Source organism: Sceloporus occidentalis, unplaced genomic scaffold (assembly GCF_023333645.1).
Source record: "Sceloporus occidentalis isolate IW3139 unplaced genomic scaffold, rSceOcc1.0.p SCAF_29, whole genome shotgun sequence".
Taxonomy (NCBI): Eukaryota; Metazoa; Chordata; class Lepidosauria; order Squamata; family Phrynosomatidae; genus Sceloporus; species Sceloporus occidentalis.
In genome coordinates, this window is record NW_028317009.1 from 10,735,181 (window position 1) to 10,755,748 (window position 20,568).

At 44.5% G+C, this 20,568-nt stretch overlaps 2 protein-coding genes across 3 annotated transcripts; one reads left to right on the top strand and one right to left on the bottom strand.

Moving 5' to 3' along the window:
* Nucleotides 1-4,668: 4,668 nt before the first annotated feature.
* On the bottom strand, nucleotides 4,669-12,322 carry LOC149299327 (UPF0547 protein C16orf87 homolog). Of its 2 annotated transcripts, XM_089486544.1 has the most exons (4): nucleotides 12,257-12,322; nucleotides 5,836-5,932; nucleotides 5,193-5,375; nucleotides 4,669-4,787 (listed from the first exon to the last, which is right to left on the bottom strand). In XM_089486544.1, the coding sequence occupies exons 1-4, from the start codon at nucleotides 12,320-12,322 to the stop codon at nucleotides 4,669-4,671; spliced, it is 465 nt and encodes a 154-aa protein (XP_089342670.1). The 2 variants fall into 2 exon arrangements, with proteins under 2 accessions (XP_089342670.1, XP_089342671.1); XM_089486545.1 differs by lacking the exon at nucleotides 5,193-5,375.
* Nucleotides 12,323-15,173: 2,851 nt separating this feature from the next.
* LOC149299328 (alanine aminotransferase 2-like) lies at nucleotides 15,174-19,873 on the top strand. The gene is made up of 11 exons (XM_089486433.1): nucleotides 15,174-15,290; nucleotides 16,761-16,850; nucleotides 17,018-17,126; nucleotides 17,753-17,886; nucleotides 18,030-18,273; nucleotides 18,442-18,521; nucleotides 18,597-18,733; nucleotides 18,911-19,085; nucleotides 19,179-19,334; nucleotides 19,469-19,581; nucleotides 19,783-19,873. Exons 1-11 carry the CDS (start codon nucleotides 15,204-15,206, stop codon nucleotides 19,871-19,873), a joined length of 1,416 nt encoding a protein of 471 aa, XP_089342559.1. The 5' UTR covers nucleotides 15,174-15,203.
* The last annotated feature ends 695 nt before the right edge of the window (nucleotides 19,874-20,568 follow it).

Below are 20,568 nucleotides of genomic sequence, written 5' to 3' on the forward strand. Positions count from 1 at the left end.
TAAAAGAAAACAAAGCGCTTTGTGAAATGAAATATTTTGAAACTGGAGAGTCCTCGTACATCAGATGTATAACGCATCGAGGCGTGGAAACTATGTTCGCGTGCCAAGCTGCCATCCGTCAACACCTACGTTTCTGCTTTGTTTACCAAAGCCTGGGGACCCTGTTAAAGGGAACATCAAAACAGGGGGATCGCTCGCTGAAAACATTATTTTTAACAACGGGTGTTAAATTACAATAGTTCCCTTTTACTTGCAAACGTAAGCTGCTTTTCTATTGTGGATATTATTGATGTTTGACGGAAGCCTTGTTGCTTATATGAAGAATATGTTACACAATCAACAAGCGCGTTTTTAGTGGATGTTATCACACTGCCAATAATTTCAGAATGATAAAACATTAAATTTGCCCATATTATTCAATAGAACATGAAAATGGAGCCTAAAAATATATTTGTAGAAGTTAAACCATTTGAAGGCGTTTTGATCATTCTGGCCAAAGGTGTTTCCTGGTGCAGAACCTCCTTTCACATCTCTTCCATCATCATGTATCTCTTTTGGTAAAATCACCAGAAGATCACAATCACAGCCGCGGAGTGCCACCACCTTTATATCTTCCAATGCATTCTGGTCTGGATTCCCTCATGGATGGTAACCTATGTTTCATGGATCGTTATGAGTTACCGTTGGCTCAAAGTGCTCAATTCGGCAGTGACTTCTGTCCCTCCTCAAAATAATATTCAAGACCTGCATGCCTTTGAAGTTCCTAAGATCTGAGAGAGGATCAGCAAGCAGAAGATCAGTGTCCTCTTCAGCAACCTGCTTTCAATACCAAGTACTAAAATACTTTGTTCCACCATCGGGCCGGCCTTAAACAATATTTTTTATTCTATTCTCTCTGCACGATTCAGAAATAAATAATCACATTCTGGGAAGACAATGTCTATTTTTGCTGCCTTTTGGAGTGTGTCATCAAATACAAGAACATGGATGAGATCAGATCGCACGTCAAGAGGCACTTTGAGGTCATTATAATGAAGAGCTGAGTTTGTGGCTAAATTAACCCCTCACACATCAGTGGTTCAATGTAATGTAGCAAGCTCTTCAGACTCTTCTGCCACCATTATTCACGCTGCCGGATCAGAAATCTGTATATCTTATCGTTTTTTGATCACGATACTGGGAAACTGTAGGGAGACGGGTGGTTTTCACTGAGAACAAGTGGCCTGTTTACCAGGCAGAGTGACGGCTATGGCTGAAATGCAGATGGATGAGTTTTGTTGAGTATGCCAAGAAATATCTGAAAATGAAAGACACGAGTCACCTACAATCTAGCGTGATCTCATTTCGATGGTTCCCATCTTGAGCCTGGTATATTCCAAGTACTGGGTGAGCCGGTGAAGTCTCTTGGAATGCATTCTGAGTACCTGTATTTGTCTTCTGTTACCTGTTTGTGTTTCCTCTTCCATGATTCCAATAAAAGCACATGGTGCCAACTCCCCGATTTACTGCCTGGTTGTAATCTACGATTGCCGAATTATAGTGGTGATCAAACAATAGCTAAGAGACCAGAGCTTGGTTCTGGCCGACACTGTCCTTCTGTGTTCTATACTTTAAAAAACTTCACACATCACACTTTTTGGAAACGTCCAAAAGCCTTTAGAATCCAATTATTAACTTTGGACACATTGACCAATTCTGCAAACAAATACTTAGCAGAGGCTTGGGTTTTTGTGTTAGAATAGATCTGCAGCTCCAGCAATATGTACCGCAATAGCAGTATAAACACCTTGTCGATACACTATACCAAACAAAACGCCTCCCTCAGACTGGAACTGCTCTGATAAATCTGTTACAGTTTTAATAGCTTGGAAACTAGAAAAAAGGCAAAACGTACATATCTTAGTAAGAATATCGGTGCATTGGCTGACAGTGGATAATCACATGACAAAGTGTGACATAAGAATGATTAAAAACAAACGTTACCGCAAATCTCTTGATGTACTCCGAGACGCTGAATCCTCCTGTCGCCAGCCGGATGGAGCGATGAAGTGTCGAATCTTGGTACAAAGTCCCCATTTTCTGTGCGTGAAATACACTGGGCTAGCCAAAAAATCCACCGCTAAACGAAGACCCCCAGTCTCTGTGGATCTGGTAAGGACTCTATTCGGGAGATAACCCAGGAATGTCTTTATCAGACTTTCCACCAAGCATCCCAGACATGTCACTGCCTTATCTGCTGCAAAGCGGAATACAGCTTCCTGCTGCGGAGACGAGGGCTCCACGCCCGTCAGAGACAAAAAAATATTTTCTTTAAATATCTACCTTTTATAAAAAATAAACATACTTATTCGTAAATCACCTGCCCGGATGCCATAGTGCATTTATTTCCTGATCTTGATCATAAGAATGGTGGAATTTGGAAGAAATGCTGCTGGGACGGCGCTGGTTACTACTGGTGCAAATAGTACATGCATGATGTAATGTTATGTAAAGCCTGGTCTCTTCACATCCAGGTTCCATGAAAATAAAGAAGTGTAAATGCCTGGTAATACACTCAAAAGCCAAAAAACGTGATATATTGAGGCCAATTCATTTTAATTAAGAATCAGCGACAGTGGGAGCTCTGCTGAACTCGGTAAGAAGGGACCAGGAGAATGAACACGGAGCTCAGCTGGTCCCAAGCTCCCGACACATCATAGGAGGCACATTTACCAAACCCGCAAGGCCTTCGGTGGAAATCGCTCACAGCACCGAGGGAGCTTCTTTGCATATAATACCATATACCGAATCATGAAATTATACACTCGTATGTTTCAAACCGTGGTGAAACCACATACTCGTTCCGGAAATCTCAGTGATTGTTGATGCAACGTGGAATACCAGCCACCTGCCATACCGTACCAGGCAACGTGTCTGGAAAGCTTTACATTAGATAACACGAGTGCTTCACCCCCTTTTATAAATGCCCTTTTCAGGAATTATTCAATAACATTAACCCTCTAAGCATCCCATTGCTGCCCAGCCGACGGTGTAACCTGCAGACTTTTAGTGGAATGGACAAGTACTTTTCCGGTATGTTCTGTACCTTTGTGTGTACTTACATGCTCCCCAGGGTGCCATCCATGCACGTTCCTGGAACTATACACCAGCATAAATCACCAGCCCAGAGCTCCCCAGTGTGCTATGTTTTGGACAAATCCAAGGACTGCCCTGGGACAAACAGCCAGGTGATGTATCTTGAGTCTACGCTGGCCATCTCTTTATAAGCATCCCGAACCGACTCTGTGAGCCCTCCCATTGGGACAGTTGGCCGCTCCAGCCCCAGATTATAGTTAAAGGTCATTCGCACTAGAAGAGAACTCGCAGGAGCCAAAATAGCCTTACATAAACTCAGAATCTGTATATAGGGTATTTAACTATAACCAGCACACCCTGCGCTAACGGGACACTGCAATACCCGGTCATCCCCGGCCTCCTGTAACCCAGGCTGGGATAGAGCAGCCGTCCCCTGGACGCAGCCGTCCAGTATCTGTGGACAAGGTGAATACGCCGGGAATTAGATCAATACATAGAGCACCCGGTAAAGTCTGACCTCGTTGATAATATTCAGATCGTTCAGCTCTGTGCCAGAGAATTGTCAACGTAATGCGTTCAAATAAAAGCTTTCAATCAGCACCGACACAGACCGATCCGAGAACTTTAAGGTTCTGGTGAACCCTTTTATTCGCTGGTGATTATCCATTCACGGTTAAATATTTTGCAATGAGGGGACCAGTCACTGCTGGCTCTGCGCTGCCACCTACAGGCAAAACGACAAAATGTTTTTGGTACACTGCCCAGTGAACGAGAGGACTCGCTCACAGCAGATCTCATCCTACGAAATTCTCACCTTTTAAATGCGATTGATTCTGGCCACAGTGTATTTTTTTAAAAGATTTTTTTTACCCAACACTGATTTATTTAATTTTATTTCCTGTTTTAGTAACAGTGGAAGCCAAGACTAGGACGCGGTTTTATTTGTTTGAGAAAAGGCCTTCTAAATAAACATTTCATTGTCTCCGATACAGCAAAGAGTGACATTACCATCTGTATCTGCTTCTATGAGAATGTATACTCTTCGAAGGAGTGATGGCAGGTTCCACTTGGCCACGTCTCATAATGACTAGCAATTTCCCCATAAAATAGTTTTCAGAGAGTCGATACATCGTCTGCTGCAGTTAAAATTATTCCCACTACTCTCAAAAGCTTACGCTTTAAAACATAAATAACAGATTGGAAGCATTTTTGACAACATTAGCCGGTAAATAATTGACTGCAATCCTCCAATTGTAGCACCTGTTTAATATATAAAGATTATATAAACTGTACATGTCAGACGTGAATCATTGACTTTAATTTAAAAAAAAAAAATGCAATATATTTTATATTTACTTTACCAAGCATTTAAATACATATACACTGACAGGCCGCCAGAATGAGTTCCTCTTCTAAAAAGGATTAAAAGCTTCCATTCGTCTAAAAGATTACAGTAAAAAACAGTCTTTAGTGCAGGTCGGAGTGTGTGGGGTCTGTCGGAGAAGTCCTTCCACGGCTCCGTGCTGGTACCAGCCTGCCAGGCCCGGCTTGGCGCGCAATACCCACCCCGGTATCGGCCGACAGAGACGGCAGTCAAAGGATAAGCCTTTGATTGATTATTTTTCTGTTGATTTCCGCGAGGGCGACTGAAAACACAAACGCCTTTTCATCCGAGAGATTGGCATACATATCGATTTCCTTCTCTTGTTTTTCTGTTTGAAAAGAAAGACGTGTTTTGGGATTAAATAATAAAGATCGGTTTCTGTGCTCGGAAAGATAACCTTGAATCTACCAGTGATTTTTATTAGACGCTTTACACACACGGACATACACAAGGTTTTTGATTTGCCTTTGAGTGCCACAGTCTCATTTGCCTTTTGTGACACCAGATTTAGAGGGTCTAGCATTTAACCACCAAGAAGTTACTTCAAGTCTTTATAGTGAGAACCTAACGAGGTTTCATGGTCTCCGGTCCACATTAATACACCACGTTCCTGCTCTGCCATAATATCCCTTATACATCTGACAAAAAGGCATCACCTTTTAACTCTAATGCTAGCTCCGGTTATTTGAAAGAGCCACACATTTGCCAGGCATGTAAAGATTTAAGTCTTTACCTTTTTCCTCCTCGACCTTTTTGGTGGAAGCCGCTTTCGGGCGGCCGCGTCCTCTCCGCGCTGCCTCGGACTGGCTGTTGGATCTCGATCGCTTCCTGTTCTCTAGGTCTTTATTCACAGTTGCATTTATCCTTTCCCTTTTGATTCTCTCCGTTCTTCGCCTTTTGGGGTCGGATCTGTTTTCTGTGTACACAGATTATGTTTCGGTTACACGTATTCTGCGGCAGCCCTCGATATAAATATCATACCTGATCCCAACGGGCCTGTCTCTCGGTCTACGTTAAAAAGCCTCTTTGTTAGGAAATAACCCTTTAATGTACTTTAACCTCACCTGCCAGAGGAAGGAACCCCACTCATGGCTGGACTCGCCTTCCAAATGAACCATTCAATTTGTGACTTTTAACTATTTCTAAGCTCATCATTCCACCCAGGCATAGGAGGCTAAGTGCCCTACAAAGGACCTTAACTGTTTAAGGACTGTGCTCAGTTAGTTGCTATTTTATAGGAGCGGGAAGCTGGACCTGCTGGACTGTAACTGAAACAGGGATAGGAGAATTCTTTAAGGATCACCTCAAATGGAATCGTACCTTCTCTTTTAACAGGCGCTGGATTGGAGCCGATATACAGACTGCAGAGCACTTACCGGAGGTCGCAGGCAATCTTTCTGACTGCTTTGCGTGTAGTAATTTTCGGCTAATAAATATATATCCACAGGGGCAGGATTTACAGGCCACAGGAACCTGGAAGCAGAAGTCAAACGCACTTAATAGAAAGGAATTTACCTACGCGCTACGGTGATGACATCACGGCTTACAGTCTCCATAACATGAACCCAACGGGGATGGTTTCACCACCAAAGGCTGAGCAATACACAAGCCTCGGCCTCTCAACGCTTAGCCCAGTAAGTATACAGTACCAGATCAGTTAACAAATATCAGGCGTGTTGGCGTGTGGAAACCTCATGCATCACGCCACGCTCAACTTCTTATTAAAGTCTCATACAGTGGGAGACCTGTGAACACGCACACGCACACACCCATTGCTCAATTAAAAGGCCCTGCACCTGATTTGTGCCACCACTCTCATTTATTACCCAATGCGACTACACCCTTCTGCCCCGCAACACTGTTTGGCATAATAACAATGTATAAACGTATGCATTGTTTAACCCAATAGCCACTAGGCGGCGCTCATGTCCCTTTATCAGCAGCTGAAACATTTATGGTCTGTATACCTTCCCCTGATACCCCGCAGCCTTGTTGAGTAAAGCAGATTTTAGTACTTTTTAGCATAACAAACGAGCTTAAATAAGGAAGGTAAGCAGAGCAGAACGAAGGCCGCAGAGCATTTCAAATTCCTCTTCCCTTCCTAATGGGCTGCAGGCATGCTCAGCAACGCACTCAATCACCCACCAAGGTATCCCTTAATACTGGCGGTAACCCAACACTAGATTCCCGTAGCCGGGGAGTATAACGCGCCAACCGTTCTTTCACCTCTACATGCCCTGGGAGTTCAGTGCCCGAGGCATCCAGGCTCCTACCAGCGCTGTGTAACAGCTTCTCTCACTCCCATAATATGCCGAGGATTACAAGAATGATCCCACAAGCTTCATCACCTAACAGATATCAGTAATTATGGATTGAATATTTTGGTAAAACCTAGCTGGATATGTGAAACATTATGAAAAATTTAAGGCGGCAAATAGTACAGTGGAATTGCAATTGACCTTAAACGTCTCCGGCCTGGATGGTAGCAAGCAGGGTACAGATCCAGCTAAGGGAAGGCATGATTAAACCCAGAGGAACTGGCAATCCCCGCTCCCTTTTGGTCTGTTTATACCCTGGAGGAATGTGCTGCAATCTCTTGCATTTTGTGTTCTCAGCCTCCCCCACGAGGGTTACGTGTGCAGCCGATTCCTCGTTCACAAGGCTTTACCCCCAGCTTCTAGCGAGAACCCTCCACCTGTGTCACTGGAGTCACGCGCTCATTATCCAACTAACCTGTACTGATTGGACCAACTCTGCATTTTACACGGAATTCTCACACCTGTGTAACGAAAGCAGCTTCCAGTCCTACGTTTCTGTCCGAAATATACGTACATCAATCCCGGGGCTAACAGATCAGGATTGTGCCAGTTCCAGATCACACATTTAAAAATCTCCACCTACTCTTTCAAATAAACTTCTCTGCAGACTAAACCAGCAGACTGGAATTTTCTTTAAAAAAAAAAAAAAAAAAAAAGGTCCAGCAGATGTGTAAAAAAAATAAATGATTATTTTTTATAACGCTGGCTTATTAACCCACCGTGAGCTGCAGTATAGCAGATAAAGCTGCGCTGCCGCAAACGCTGGCAGAAAGAGTGAAATAAATACCCCTCTGGTATTATTCAGCGCTCAGCTGCCAAATGCTTCCCAATGTGAAGCGCTAAAGGAAATGTCATTTCTCTGAAAGGGATTATTCATCCTCCAGTATGAAAGCCATGGGCTCTATAACTCGCCAGTAGGAAGCTGGGCTTTGTTAATGTAAACAGTCATCTTTTGCTGGGAAGACGCAAGGAATGCGGGGAGAGTCTGCCGGCTCCAGACGTCTCGGCAAGGAGACTATGGGCTAACTGCGCTCAGCCACAATAACCCCGGGATTTACGCACGTCTGGGCTGATACATGAGATCTATTGGCTCACCACTGGGGGGTCCATTCCGTACAATGTCCCCTGGATGGTAATTTAAGAGAAACTCACTGCCAACTCAGGCTTATGGCAAACTGACCCACTACTGAAGCCAACGAGCGCTGAACCATGGCAGCTGCCTCTGGTGGAACACTCCTCTCAGCCTTGGAAGAACACACACCACAACCTCCACTCACGTCTGTCCCCTAAGAGATGAATGTCCACTCCAGAATGACCAGCCGCCAGCAGGGGCCTCGCAGGATCTGTGAATCACATTTCAAACACACAGACAGACAGAAACTTGTCTTTGCACGTCATTCTAGGAAGATGTGGGTATTTTCTCCGTGTAATGAGTCAGGCCTCTGGCCACTAGGCAGTAGAAATGGGCAGGTGGTACTGGCTGGCATCAAGGCTGGAGAATGATGACTATTAAAGCCGGGAATGGTGGGTAGCCACTTACAAGACAGGATAAGGGTGGGCTTTGAAGGCTTATGGTGGAGGGTGCAGCTCAAAGGGGTTTAGCAGACTTAACGTGCTTAAAGATTTCACAGCACCGAGGAGGCTAGAGGTCAGTCTGTGGCACACACAGGCAGAACGACAACGTCAACATGAACGACTGTTAGGAGGTGTAAATACTGCGTGAGGCTGAAAGCGAGAAGAGCGCAGGAGACAGGTGCGGAACGGCCACCATACGATTTATTCATTTTAAGAACACGGCAGTCAAAACCAAATACTCTACGGGCCTCCGTCATACACGTCCCAAGCCCGATACGCATAACAGTCTACAGGCCTCCGTCATACACGTCCCAAGCCCGATACGCATAACAGTCTACAGGCCTCCGTCATACACGTCCCAAGCCCGATACGCATAACAGTCTACAGGCCTCCGTCATACACGTCCCAAGCCCGATACGCATAACAGTCTACAGGCCTCCGTCATACACGTCCCAAGCCCGATACGCATAACAGTCTACAGGCCTCCGTCATACACGTCCCAAGCCCGATACGCATAACAGTCTACAGGCCTCCGTCATACACGTCCCAAGCCCGATACGCATAACAGTCTACAGGCCTCCGTCATACACGTCCCAAGCCCGATACGCATAACAGTCTACAGGCCTCCGTCATACACGTCCCAAGCCCGATACGCATAACAGTCTACAGGCCTCCGTCATACACGTCCCAAGCCCTTTGCACAAGGTTCCCGGGTGACACGCGGATTCGTTTCCTCGGAAAACACATGGAAAGTAAACAAACCCTTCTGCAAACAAGGACCCTGCTGGTCTTACTGCATTCAGATATCAAATACAGAGCTTACAGTGCAAATATCCACCGGGGTGAAGGAAAACAAGGTGCGAAAATGCCCTTTTGTCTGTCCTGAGGGGGGCCGCGTGGATGAATCATTATCATACGGGCTCAGAATGCTCTTTGTGCGATGCCTATGGGCAGGAAGAAACATCCCATATCCATTACCGTAACAGGGCTCTAAAATGAACGTGGCACTAATTAAACTTTTAAATATCACGCAGCACAAAAAACGCCTGGACTTGAAATACTGGCTACGGCAATCATTAACGTTCGAGACATAATATCTCCAAAAAATAGTTGTGAATGTTGCAACATGCTTTCCATACAGGAGCAGGTCACAGGAGGCTCCATCACAACGAGCACAGGGACATAGTGATAGAGTCACCGGAGCCCACTTCACAGCGGATTTCGTCGCCGGTGTAGGTCCTATGTGAATTATACGTGAATAGGTTATAATATACGTATGCGGAAAAGGGTGTTCCATGCACAATATATTCATGGGGGGAATTAACCCGTTCAGTGCTACGTGGGACACGACTCGCTGCAGCAAACCGCAAAATGAAACGACTCGAAACTGAAAGAGGAAGAAAGAACGCGGAGCAGAAACCAGCACGATCCACTAATGGTGAATGACGGCGGCGAGAAGGTTACAGCGACAGGCTATATATATTATTTACACAGAACTTTAGGCTTTGTTCTCGCCGTCCCTTTTGCGATACTGCAGAGCCGCGTCCCTTTTCTCCGGTTTTCACATGAAATCGCCGTTTGTTGCTGTTCTCGGGGAGATATCGGCAGCAGCCGGGCCTCTTCCCAGCCCTTCTAGGCCTGTAGCGATCTCTCACGCGGGAACAACGGCCAGTCTGTCTGAGCAGAGGAAGAAACGGCGTGAACACGCACGGCACCAGACCGTCTAGAACGTCAGAAAGAAGAGGCAGATCCAAACCCTACGCAGCCGGTCGCCGTTCACAACACATTAGATTCTTGGGGCGGAAAACATGTTTTTCTGCTTCAGTATTTACTGCTCTACAACGTTCTACATACGGGCTACGCTTTGATGAACCATACAGGACCTGTACCCACACAGCCTGTAGTTAAACATCTGCCCTCGCATGGTGGGCAAACAATGTGAGGTCCTGCCTGGTCGTGGCGCGCATGCACACCGCACTGCCTTACCCCAAACAGACCGGCTTCAGCGCTGAAACCTAGTGGCACCCTATCCAGGTCTGCCTGAATAGTGTGTCCGCCAATTACATTATCTTTATGTGCAAACAATTAAAACCAACAAATAAATATATTTACAAACAATCACCTGGGATAGGATGAAGTAAATAGCGGAAGTTTTGGAAGGGGAAGCCCTTTAACCCGCCGTATTGGCGCATCTCGCTGCCCACCATTAGAAGTGACTGATCAGAGGGGCCGGTTCCACGTGGTCACAGTGGGGGGACCCTGTCACCAAATCGATTGCCATGACTTTTGCCTCTATGTAATTAGCAGAAGCCAAAATATACTCCTTATTAGCTTCCACAAGGCCTCCATTGTGACTTATTTATACAGTGGTGGGAAGGGGAGCTCCGGGGACTGAATTAAACATGCACAAGAAATACACTCGCTAATGAAAAGATCACGATTTACAGTTATTAGAGGCTTTTTTACGGGACTCTCCCCTAAAACATTTCATAAGTCAGGGGAGCCCTAAGCCGATGCTGACTTGGCAAAGGGTGGCAATAAAAACCTATAATCGTCATTCCGTTCCAGTAACAGCCGGCCGTGCAATATCCTGTTTCGGATTTAACCCTTAACGAGCCCAGATCAGCGCAATATTTCAGAGAGTAGAGTAGCTGCGGCGGGTGCGCCCGGGTCCCCGGCCCACAGAAGTCCCAGTATAGAGAGAGCGGCAGGGGGCAAAACATAACACACCAAAAATAGGCAAAGCATACAAAAATAACCTGCGTGCCGGCATCAAAGGTGCCTCCAGACACCCCGGGGTAACCTGAAGCAGGAACAGCACAAAATAAGCCATGAAGGGCAGAATGCACCCAAACGTCGGCTCAACATCCAACGCGAGTCCCTTTTCTCTTATTTTGGCCGGAATTTGTTATTTGTTTTTGTATTTGATTCGCAACAAATACTGAAAGTAGCAAAACGTTGTCTCTCTGTCTGGTAGCGTCCCACTATGTTAGGTCTGTTAGGCAGTCCTTGCCCCATGGTCTCCCCCTCCTAAGGTCGTAGCTCCTTTCTGTCCAGCGTGCCGGGTACGGTGCCGACAAAACAATAAGCCATTTAAACCGCCAGCCATGATTCCACCGGATTGGTCACATTAAATAAAAATGCAAACAGCCCCTCATCCAATAATCCTGGAATAAAAGTAAATTTACAACCCCCCGCCCAACCTTCGCAGAGACCCCAGTAAAAAACTATACCACCCAATACCACTGGCAGGACTGATACCCAATAACCCCAACACATGCGCCAGACAGCACTGGACAACATGGCTGGGGTGAGGACAGGGCACGACAGACACATGGAAAGGGTTAAATCACACATGGGATCCACTAACCCCTTCTGCTGGGTTTTTTTTCACTACTGACCACGCCAAGTGTGAAAAGTGGGTGGAAATGGCAAGAATGTGAGCGGGCATTACTGTTACAGATCACCCGATTGCCTCACTGTAAAGGGTTAACCCTTCTGGGTGTAAAAGGGCACTGCAAGGAGATATTAACACCATCGTGTCAGGGGTGCTGAAGAAGAAAAGCCCTTTAACCCACTGACCCCTAAGAAGCAGATGCCAGACCCAGTGCAGAATATTAACCCCTTTTGTGCTAAGAGGACACATTCAGGGTGGCATAATTCACCCCCCATGGGGCACTTAGCAGTGTCACCCATCACAAGAAATAAGCTGCAGTTTAACTCTTCCAATGCTGGAGTTGTCACCAGCTCTTTGCTATGCTCTGTCTCCCAGGTTGGCACCAAAGACGCAGGCTGAATGCAGAACCCCTTGTGACACACATGGATATTGCTCTGCATTGAGGTGCCAACCCAGTCCCTCCCAGAAAGGGATGAGAGCTCGGGGCCCCGAGGGGCCAATCCTCACCTGTTGGTCGCACTGCGGGCAGGACTTGGTAGCCATCTTCACTTTCTTAGCTCTGGCAGTTGCCATACTCGCTCCCGTAAGGCGCGACCCCCAGGGCTCGCCCCCGCCTTCCCCCTCGCCGCCTAATGCACCGTGCACGGAGAAAGCACTGCCCAGCTCCGCGGCCCCGCGCCCCTGCAGCCGCGAACGCGCACCACCCTGCCACTCCTACCCCTACACGTATACCAATGCCTGTGCAGCGCGTCACTAAGAAAGTGGGGACGGGCAGAGCATCCCGCTAACCAATGAGGACAGCTTCGGTGGGCGGGGTCTGGCCAGGTCAGGGCCAAGTTCTAGGAAATATTTCTGTATCGAGTGTGATAATGTGATATTGAACACAGCCGGCCATACATATGTATGTATAGTGTTAATATATATAAATATATATATATATATATATATATATATATATATATATATATGTATAGTGTTAATATATATAAATATGTATATATATGTATGTGTGTATAGTGTGAATATATATAGAAATATATATAAATATATATGTGTGTGTGTATAGTGTGAATATATATATATAATTATTTATAGAGTAGAGGTTGTAGCCGTATTAGTCCAGTAGTGTCAATATCAAAAAACAGATGGAATAAGTATCTTGTGATAATACCTTTTTTATTTGGACTAACAGAATTTTGGAATGACAAGCTTTCAGGAGCTCTTCTCCCTTTCTCAAGTCTAAAACATTTCTGAGCAAAACGACACATAGAATTCAATGTTGTGTGGCAGGGGAGGGGGGCTTACTACCCAGATCTGATAAGAGAGGGTGAGATGTTGTAAAAGTATGTGTCCCTCCAGAGGGTCATAAATGTTCTGAGTGGGGAATTTTGAAGGGGGGGTTAAGCACTGCTGAAGATAAATTGACAAAAAAAAAATAAAAAAATACCATAAGATGCTAGTGCTCACATACAGGGAATAGGAGTGCAGTGATGAATATAGGGATGGGAATGTATATGTCTACACATGTTGTCATATATACAGGTACATATAGATGAACATGGTGCACTAAAAGTACAGTACATATAGCAGGTGGGGGGTTATGTAAAACCTGTGTAGTGGGATAGGAGACAACATGTGTAGACATATACATTCCCATCCCTATATTCATCACTGCACTCCTATTCCCTGTATGTGAGCACTAGCATCTTATGGTATTTTTTTATTTTTTTTTTGTCAATTTATCTTCAGCAGTGCTTAACCCCCCCTTCAAAATTCCCCACTCAGAACATTTATGACCCTCTGGAGGGACACATACTTTTACAACATCTCACCCTCTCTTATCAGATCTGGGTAGTAAGCCCCCCTCCCCTGCCACACAACATTGAATTCTATGTGTCGTTTTGCTCAGAAATGTTTTAGACTTGAGAAAGGGAGAAGAGCTCCCGAAAGCTTGTCATTCCAAAATTCTGTTAGTCCAAATAAAAAAGGTATTATCACAAGATACTTATTCCATCTGTTTTTTGATAAATATTTATATATATATGTGTGTGTGTGTGTGTATAGTGTGAATATATATAAATAATTAAATATATATGTGTGTATTGTGTGAATATATATATAAATATTTATATATATGTGTGTGTATAGTGTGAATATATATATATTTATATATGTGTGTGTATAGTGTGAATATATATAATTATTTATATATATGTATGTGTGTGTGTATAGTGTGAATATATATAAATAATTAAATATATGTGTGTATAGTGTGAATATATATATATGTGTTTGTGTGTATAGTGTGAATATATATATAAATATTTATATATATATGTGTGTGTGTATAGTGTGAATATATATAAATAATTAAATATATGTGTGTATAGTGTGAATATATATATATGTGTTTGTGTGTATAGTGTGAATATATATATAAATATTTATATATATATGTGTGTGTGTATAGTGTGAATATATATAAATAATTAAATATATATGTGTGTATTGTGTGAATATATATATAAATATTTATATATATGTGTGTGTATAGTGTGAATATATATATATTTATATATGTGTGTGTATAGTGTGAATATATATAATTATTTATATATATGTATGTGTGTGTGTATAGTGTGAATATATATAAATAATTAAATATATGTGTGTATAGTGTGAATATATATATATGTGTGTGTGTGTATAGTGTGAATATATATATATAAATATATATATGTGTGTATAGTGTGTATATAAATATTTATATATATATATACATGTGTGCATAGTGTGAATATATATATATATGCGTGTAAAGTGTGAATATTTATATGTATATTTGTATAGTGAATATATATATTCACACTACACACATATATATGCACAGTGTATACAAACACACTATATACTATATATATATATATTAATTAACACTATACACATATATATATTCACACTATACACATATATATATTCACTATACACACATATATACATGCACACTACACACACACACACATATACACACTATATATATGTGTGTGTGCCTGTGTGTGTCGTATGTAGGTGTAGTATGTAAAACTGTGAAATAATGCGGTTCTTCTACATACTGCACATGCCGAACCACGAAGCCGCAGAGGGTGTCGGGATTTGTAGTTCCGTTGGCTCCGTTGCCAGACCTTTTAGCTTGTCACACGTGTACCACGGAACTACACGCCCCAGAATGCCCTGGGATGATGTTTTGTACCACTTTGACAGTTGCCGAGAGGGATGCTTACTGTGTTTCCCTGTGTTGGGGCACTAAATCATGCAGAGAGTTCTTGGCCGGAGTGTTTGGGGGCCCCGGGGGCCACTGATGTGCAGATTCTCTCTATACAGCACTGCTGCAGAGGTGTCTGAGTTCCGCCGGTGCAATGAGAAGAGCCAGGGCAAGATCCTCACTTTGCAGTCTATGAACCCGGTGGTCCGGGCGATAGAGAACGCGGTGCTGGGTCCCACCGTGGAGAAAGCTGGGGGGATTGAGAGAGAGCTGCAGAGGGTGAGTGCGGATCCTAAACCAGGCATTCTCCTTCCCCAAATACCCTCAGACCACCGGGCATCCCATGTGCATTTCTCCAAATACCACCAGGCATCATATCTACATGCCCCCAAATAACCCCAGCCCACTAGGCATCCTCTGTACATGTCCCCAGCCCACCAGGCATCCTCTGTGCATACCCCCAGCCCACCAGGCATTCTCTCTGCATGCCCCCAGCCCACCAGGCATCCTCTCTGCATGCCCCCAAATACCCCCAGCCCACCAGGCATCCTCTCTGCATGCCCCCAAATACCCCCAGCCCACCAGGCATCCTCTCTGCATGCCCCCAAATACCCCCAGCCCACCAGGCATTCTCTCTGCATGCCCCCAAATACCCCCAGCCCATCAGTCATATTAAAAGCTGTGTATATATCTCACTCCCGTGGCCCCATACCTGTATCCTACTCGCCCGCACCCACGTTTGTATGTATAACACATGCATATGGAAACCCCTCTGCTTTTGAGCAGGTTGACACTTTCTTAATGTGTTCATTTGTTGGGGACACTAAGAAACTGGTCTGAGAAGGATTTACACTCAGGGAGCTCCCTCGTGATCTACAACCCACGGCTCCGCTTGACATGCTCTCACTTTTCTATATGCAGAGTTGGGTCACAGGCTTTGACCTGAACCCAAATTAACTTTGGTAAGAAAAACTCACAGGTTATTTGATAAAACTTAGTGGGAAGGCTGATACTAAACCACAGGGGTTCTGAACATACAGCGCTCATGGAAACAAGTGCTAGCACGTCATAAGAATGTTACTCATGACAAATTTTAAGGAACAGGCGTGTACGTGTTGTGATAGATGTCCTCTAAATACCGGCTGAAATAAACGCAGTGAATAGAGGAGATGCATTTAGTAAGTATTGCCCTAGGGCTTTTTGTTTGGCCACCATGTGGATCCATCACAGGGCTAACCTGTCGGGCTACAAATGCCTGACCATAATAAACCGGGAGCCATTAGCCTATGGCTGGGGGCAAACACAATAATCGTTGTAGGAGGAAGATGAGGTAGAGGGGATATAAGTTCCCTGCCTGACCTGTTTATAGGTAGCAGAATGTAGCGGGATTTGCCCCTGTGCGCCGTGGATTGTCTGGAGGATGTTACTTTAAACACGTAGGGTAAAATGTGACAGGGCTAGAAGGAGATACTTAATATTTACCTCATAGGATGCTACAGAGACTGGAATATTTTCCATGCATTTTGCATTAAATGAGGTTTCTGCCCCCGAAAAAAGCAGTGACAATGCTGATGCTGTAACCACTAAGTCAGCCTAATAAATGGCCCTTTTTGTACAATGGTTCCTATGGCAACTGCCCCTTATCACTCTGTAACCCTGCAGTGCTTCTTATTCTCTACCATGGTAATTGCACATAGTCTTAGCACCACCTGCTGTGAAATACGGGTGCTGTCTTTCTGTCCGCTGTAGGGTATCAAAAAGCCGTTCGATGAGGTGATCAGAGCTAATATTGGTGACGCGCATGCAATGGGACAGCAACCAATCACATTCCTCCGACAGGTAATAACGGTTGTAGTGTTTTTCAGGCGGGTCTGTACAGCGTGTGTGTTTGCTGATGGATGCTTGTATTTGGAGTGAGTACAGGACTGTCATTAAGGTTGTTTTGGGTGTTGCGGGATCCTTGCCGTTGCTCGTGTTTCAGCTCATTGCTCTATCCGTGTCCCCAGGTGGTGGCACTTTGCACATACCCGGACCTCTTGGATAATCCAAGCTTTCCTAATGATGCAAAGTCCAGAGCAATGCGAATCCTGCAGTCGTGCGGCGGAAAAAGCCTGGGTGAGAATCATTAAGCCGGTGGGGTCACGGCCACATTATGTATCACGAGACTGAGTTAGTGAAAGAACGAGCCCACCATGTCTGGCTCATCACACCCAAGTCGTAAGAGACAGAGTATTGAAGCAGGCATTCAGGGTCACTCCAGCCTGTTTAATGTGAGCTGTCTTATATGTGTGGAAAGGGGCCATGCAGAGTTATGGGTTGTTACCCATGTGTACTAAGGACCCTCACCAATTATGAGTGGTTTAAACTGAAAAATAAGCACTTTCCATATTTCTGACCAGAATAGTAGAATTCCTACTTATGGTATTTTTTAATTTCCTTAACTCATGTGGAATGGGTTTATTTATGACCCTCCTCCAGTTTTTCGTGCAACTGATTCTTAACTTAACAGCGTTTTGGCAGATGGGCGCCTGTCTGAATGAAGAAGGTGCTTTTGTTGTTCCTGGTGGTGATTTCACCTTCTCGTAAAACATATAATTACACTTTGTAACGGTCAACCCATGTTCTGCTCTTGGACCATAACAAATCCCTCTGTCAGTAATAGCTGAGTTCTATTATTATTGGCTTGAGTGAAAAATACAAACCTATCCCTGAGCACTATACCTGATGGTCTTGTCATGTAGGATCCTACAGCGGCAGCCAAGGAGTGAGTTGTATCCTTGAAGACGTGGCCCAATATATCATAAGGCGAGACGGAGGCATTCCTGCTGACCCGGATAATATCTATCTAACCACAGGAGCTAGCGATGGTATTATAGTAAGTCTTGGGACCACCCAGTCGTTCCTAATGGACTTTATTGGTTTATATTGATTGGTTGTTGTCATCATATGATGCCCATCTCAAGTTAAGTGTGTGGTAACTCCAATGGTGCCTGGCTGATGGTCCATTTGTTTGTTCAGAGTATCCTGAAGATCCTTGTGTCTGGAGAAGGTCAGTCTCGAACCGGATTCATGATTCCCATCCCTCAGTTTCCTCTGTATTCAGCAGCCATCTCTGAGCTAGAAGCCACCCAGGTCAACTACTACCTGGATGAGGAGAACTGCTGGGCAGTAGATGTCAAAGAGCTGCGAAGAGCGCTGTACAAAGGCAGGGAGTACTGTAACCCCAAGGTCCTGTGCGTCATCAACCCGGGAAACCCAACAGGTCTGTCCACCATGCATACTACTGGTGTCTGGCACGGGATCGTCAATAACAACTCTCGACAACCTCCTACTAACTAATGCTGTTCAGCAAGTCGGCATGACCTCATGATACTTACTGGGCCGTACTTATTGTGGATTCTCACAGAGTCAGTCTTTCCTCCGTTTTTAGGGCAGGTACACAGCAGACGCTGCATAGAAGAGGTGATCCACTTTGCGTTTGAGGAGGGCCTTTTCCTTCTGGCAGACGAGGTATGGAAAGTTGCCTCCTCAGAGGGTCTTTAACATGGCTGCTTTTGAAACTGTTTTTTGTTTCTTATTTTGCAGGTTTATCAGGACAACATATATCCCGAGAACTGCAAGTTTCATTCATTTAAGAAAGTTCTCTATGAAATGGGCCCAGAGTACTCAAGCAATGTGGAGCTTGCCTCTTTCCACTCAGCCTCGAAAGGATTTGTGAGCGAGTAGGTTCCTAGGGATAGACCTAGGGATAACACCACAATGCTTTTCAAAGGAGTAGAAAGAAGATAGCTTTTTGTGTGCTCTGTGGCTTCTTTGACACTGCATACCTATGTTCTTTAGCACTCCTGGGGTTATTTGCAGACGTGCTCAGATGTGTCCCGCTCTTTCTTTTTGTCCAGATGCGGTTATAGAGGGGGGTACATGGAGGTGCTGAATCTACAAGCTGATGTTAAAGCAGAGCTCATTAAAATGCTCTCTGTCCGGCTGTGCCCTCCATTGTTAGGTCAGGCAGCCATGGATGTGGTTGTGAACCCACCAATGCCCGAAGAAGAGTCTCATCAGCAGTTTATGAGGGTACGGCACTGATGGACTGAGAGGCTAAGCCCTGGAAAGTGACTCGTGTAACAAAATGATTGCATCGGTATTATTTTTAATCCATGTCTGCAGGAAAAGGAGGCTGTCCTGTCCAGTCTTGCTCAAAAAGCCAAACTGACGGAGGAACTGTTAAACCAAGTGCCAGGCATCCAGTGTAACCCACTGCGGGGCGCCATGTATGCTTTCCCCCGTATCCTCATCCCAGATAAAGCTAGACAGCAGGCAAAGGTCAGTGGAACCAGATAATCCAGTCATCAGAAAATGCGTAAAGTAACTTCTTTTTACGCTTCAAAATTTACCAACATTCTAGGTCTGTCTTCTTGTAAGGAGTACTAATATTGACTGATGTCATATCTTACCAGGACCTTCATGTGGCCCCTGACATGTTTTACTGTATGCAGCTACTTGAAGAAACCGGTGTTTGTGTTGTTCCTGGTAGTGGATTTGGACAGAAGGAAGGAACCTATCACTTTAGGTACCATACGCTATAAAAAATAAATATATATATATTTATATAATCTCCTTAATGTGCCCCCTATGAGTGAAAGTGTCCTGTTTATTCTGTGGGGCCTGTGCTTGTACAAACCTTCAGCTCATGTGCCTTTCGGTATTTAGTTACACGTTTTAAAGCAGCATCAATGGGTTTTTGTTTTTTTTTTCTTTCTTTTGCTTCCAGAATGACAATTCTCCCAGCAGAAGACAAACTGAAGACTCTGTTACAGAAAGTGAAAGATTTCCACATCAAATTTCTTGCTGAATACTCATAATGATGCTGGTGTACCGAAAGTTTCAGGGCTGCTGTCATTCACAGCCGCAAAGGGTTAATCAGGGTAATACAGTCTTACCAGACCAGTGACTTTTTGGTTACAAATAGCTGGGCAAATTTGCCCAAACTCTCCAGATTATGTGTCTTTCCCAATATGTTTTATTTTTTAACTTAATTCCACGATGCTCCTGCCACACACCGGGGCATCTGTGGTTGGTGATGTTGAATGTGAATTACAATGCATAGACTCAGAAATCCCTCACAGGTAACTCTTTCATGTTCTCCTAAATTCTGATTACAGGCGGTTTAGCCACTAGTGTCAACCAATTCACACTAAGCGTGAATCAGGTGAGATCCGTGACCAGCGCCGCCTTATAACCCATTATATGTTAAGCAGCTCAATGCTGCCACCTGCTGTTACCTGGCAAAACTGCAAAGCAGGCAGTGTGTGCAGAGCCAGGGTAAAAGTTGTGCTGTTTTGTGCCACGCTGGGACCAACGTACATTAAACAGCGGTATCTTTGCCAGAACCCCCTACGTTACCTGTATGAGACGTATGAATGTGTTCACTGTTAACAAGGGTTCCAGATAGACTCATGAAATCCCCCAGAATGAGGCGATAGGCCACGGCTGCCCATCTTCTGCTGGACTTTGGCTGTTGATGAATGACCCGCACAGTTACTGTCTCCAGTGTAAA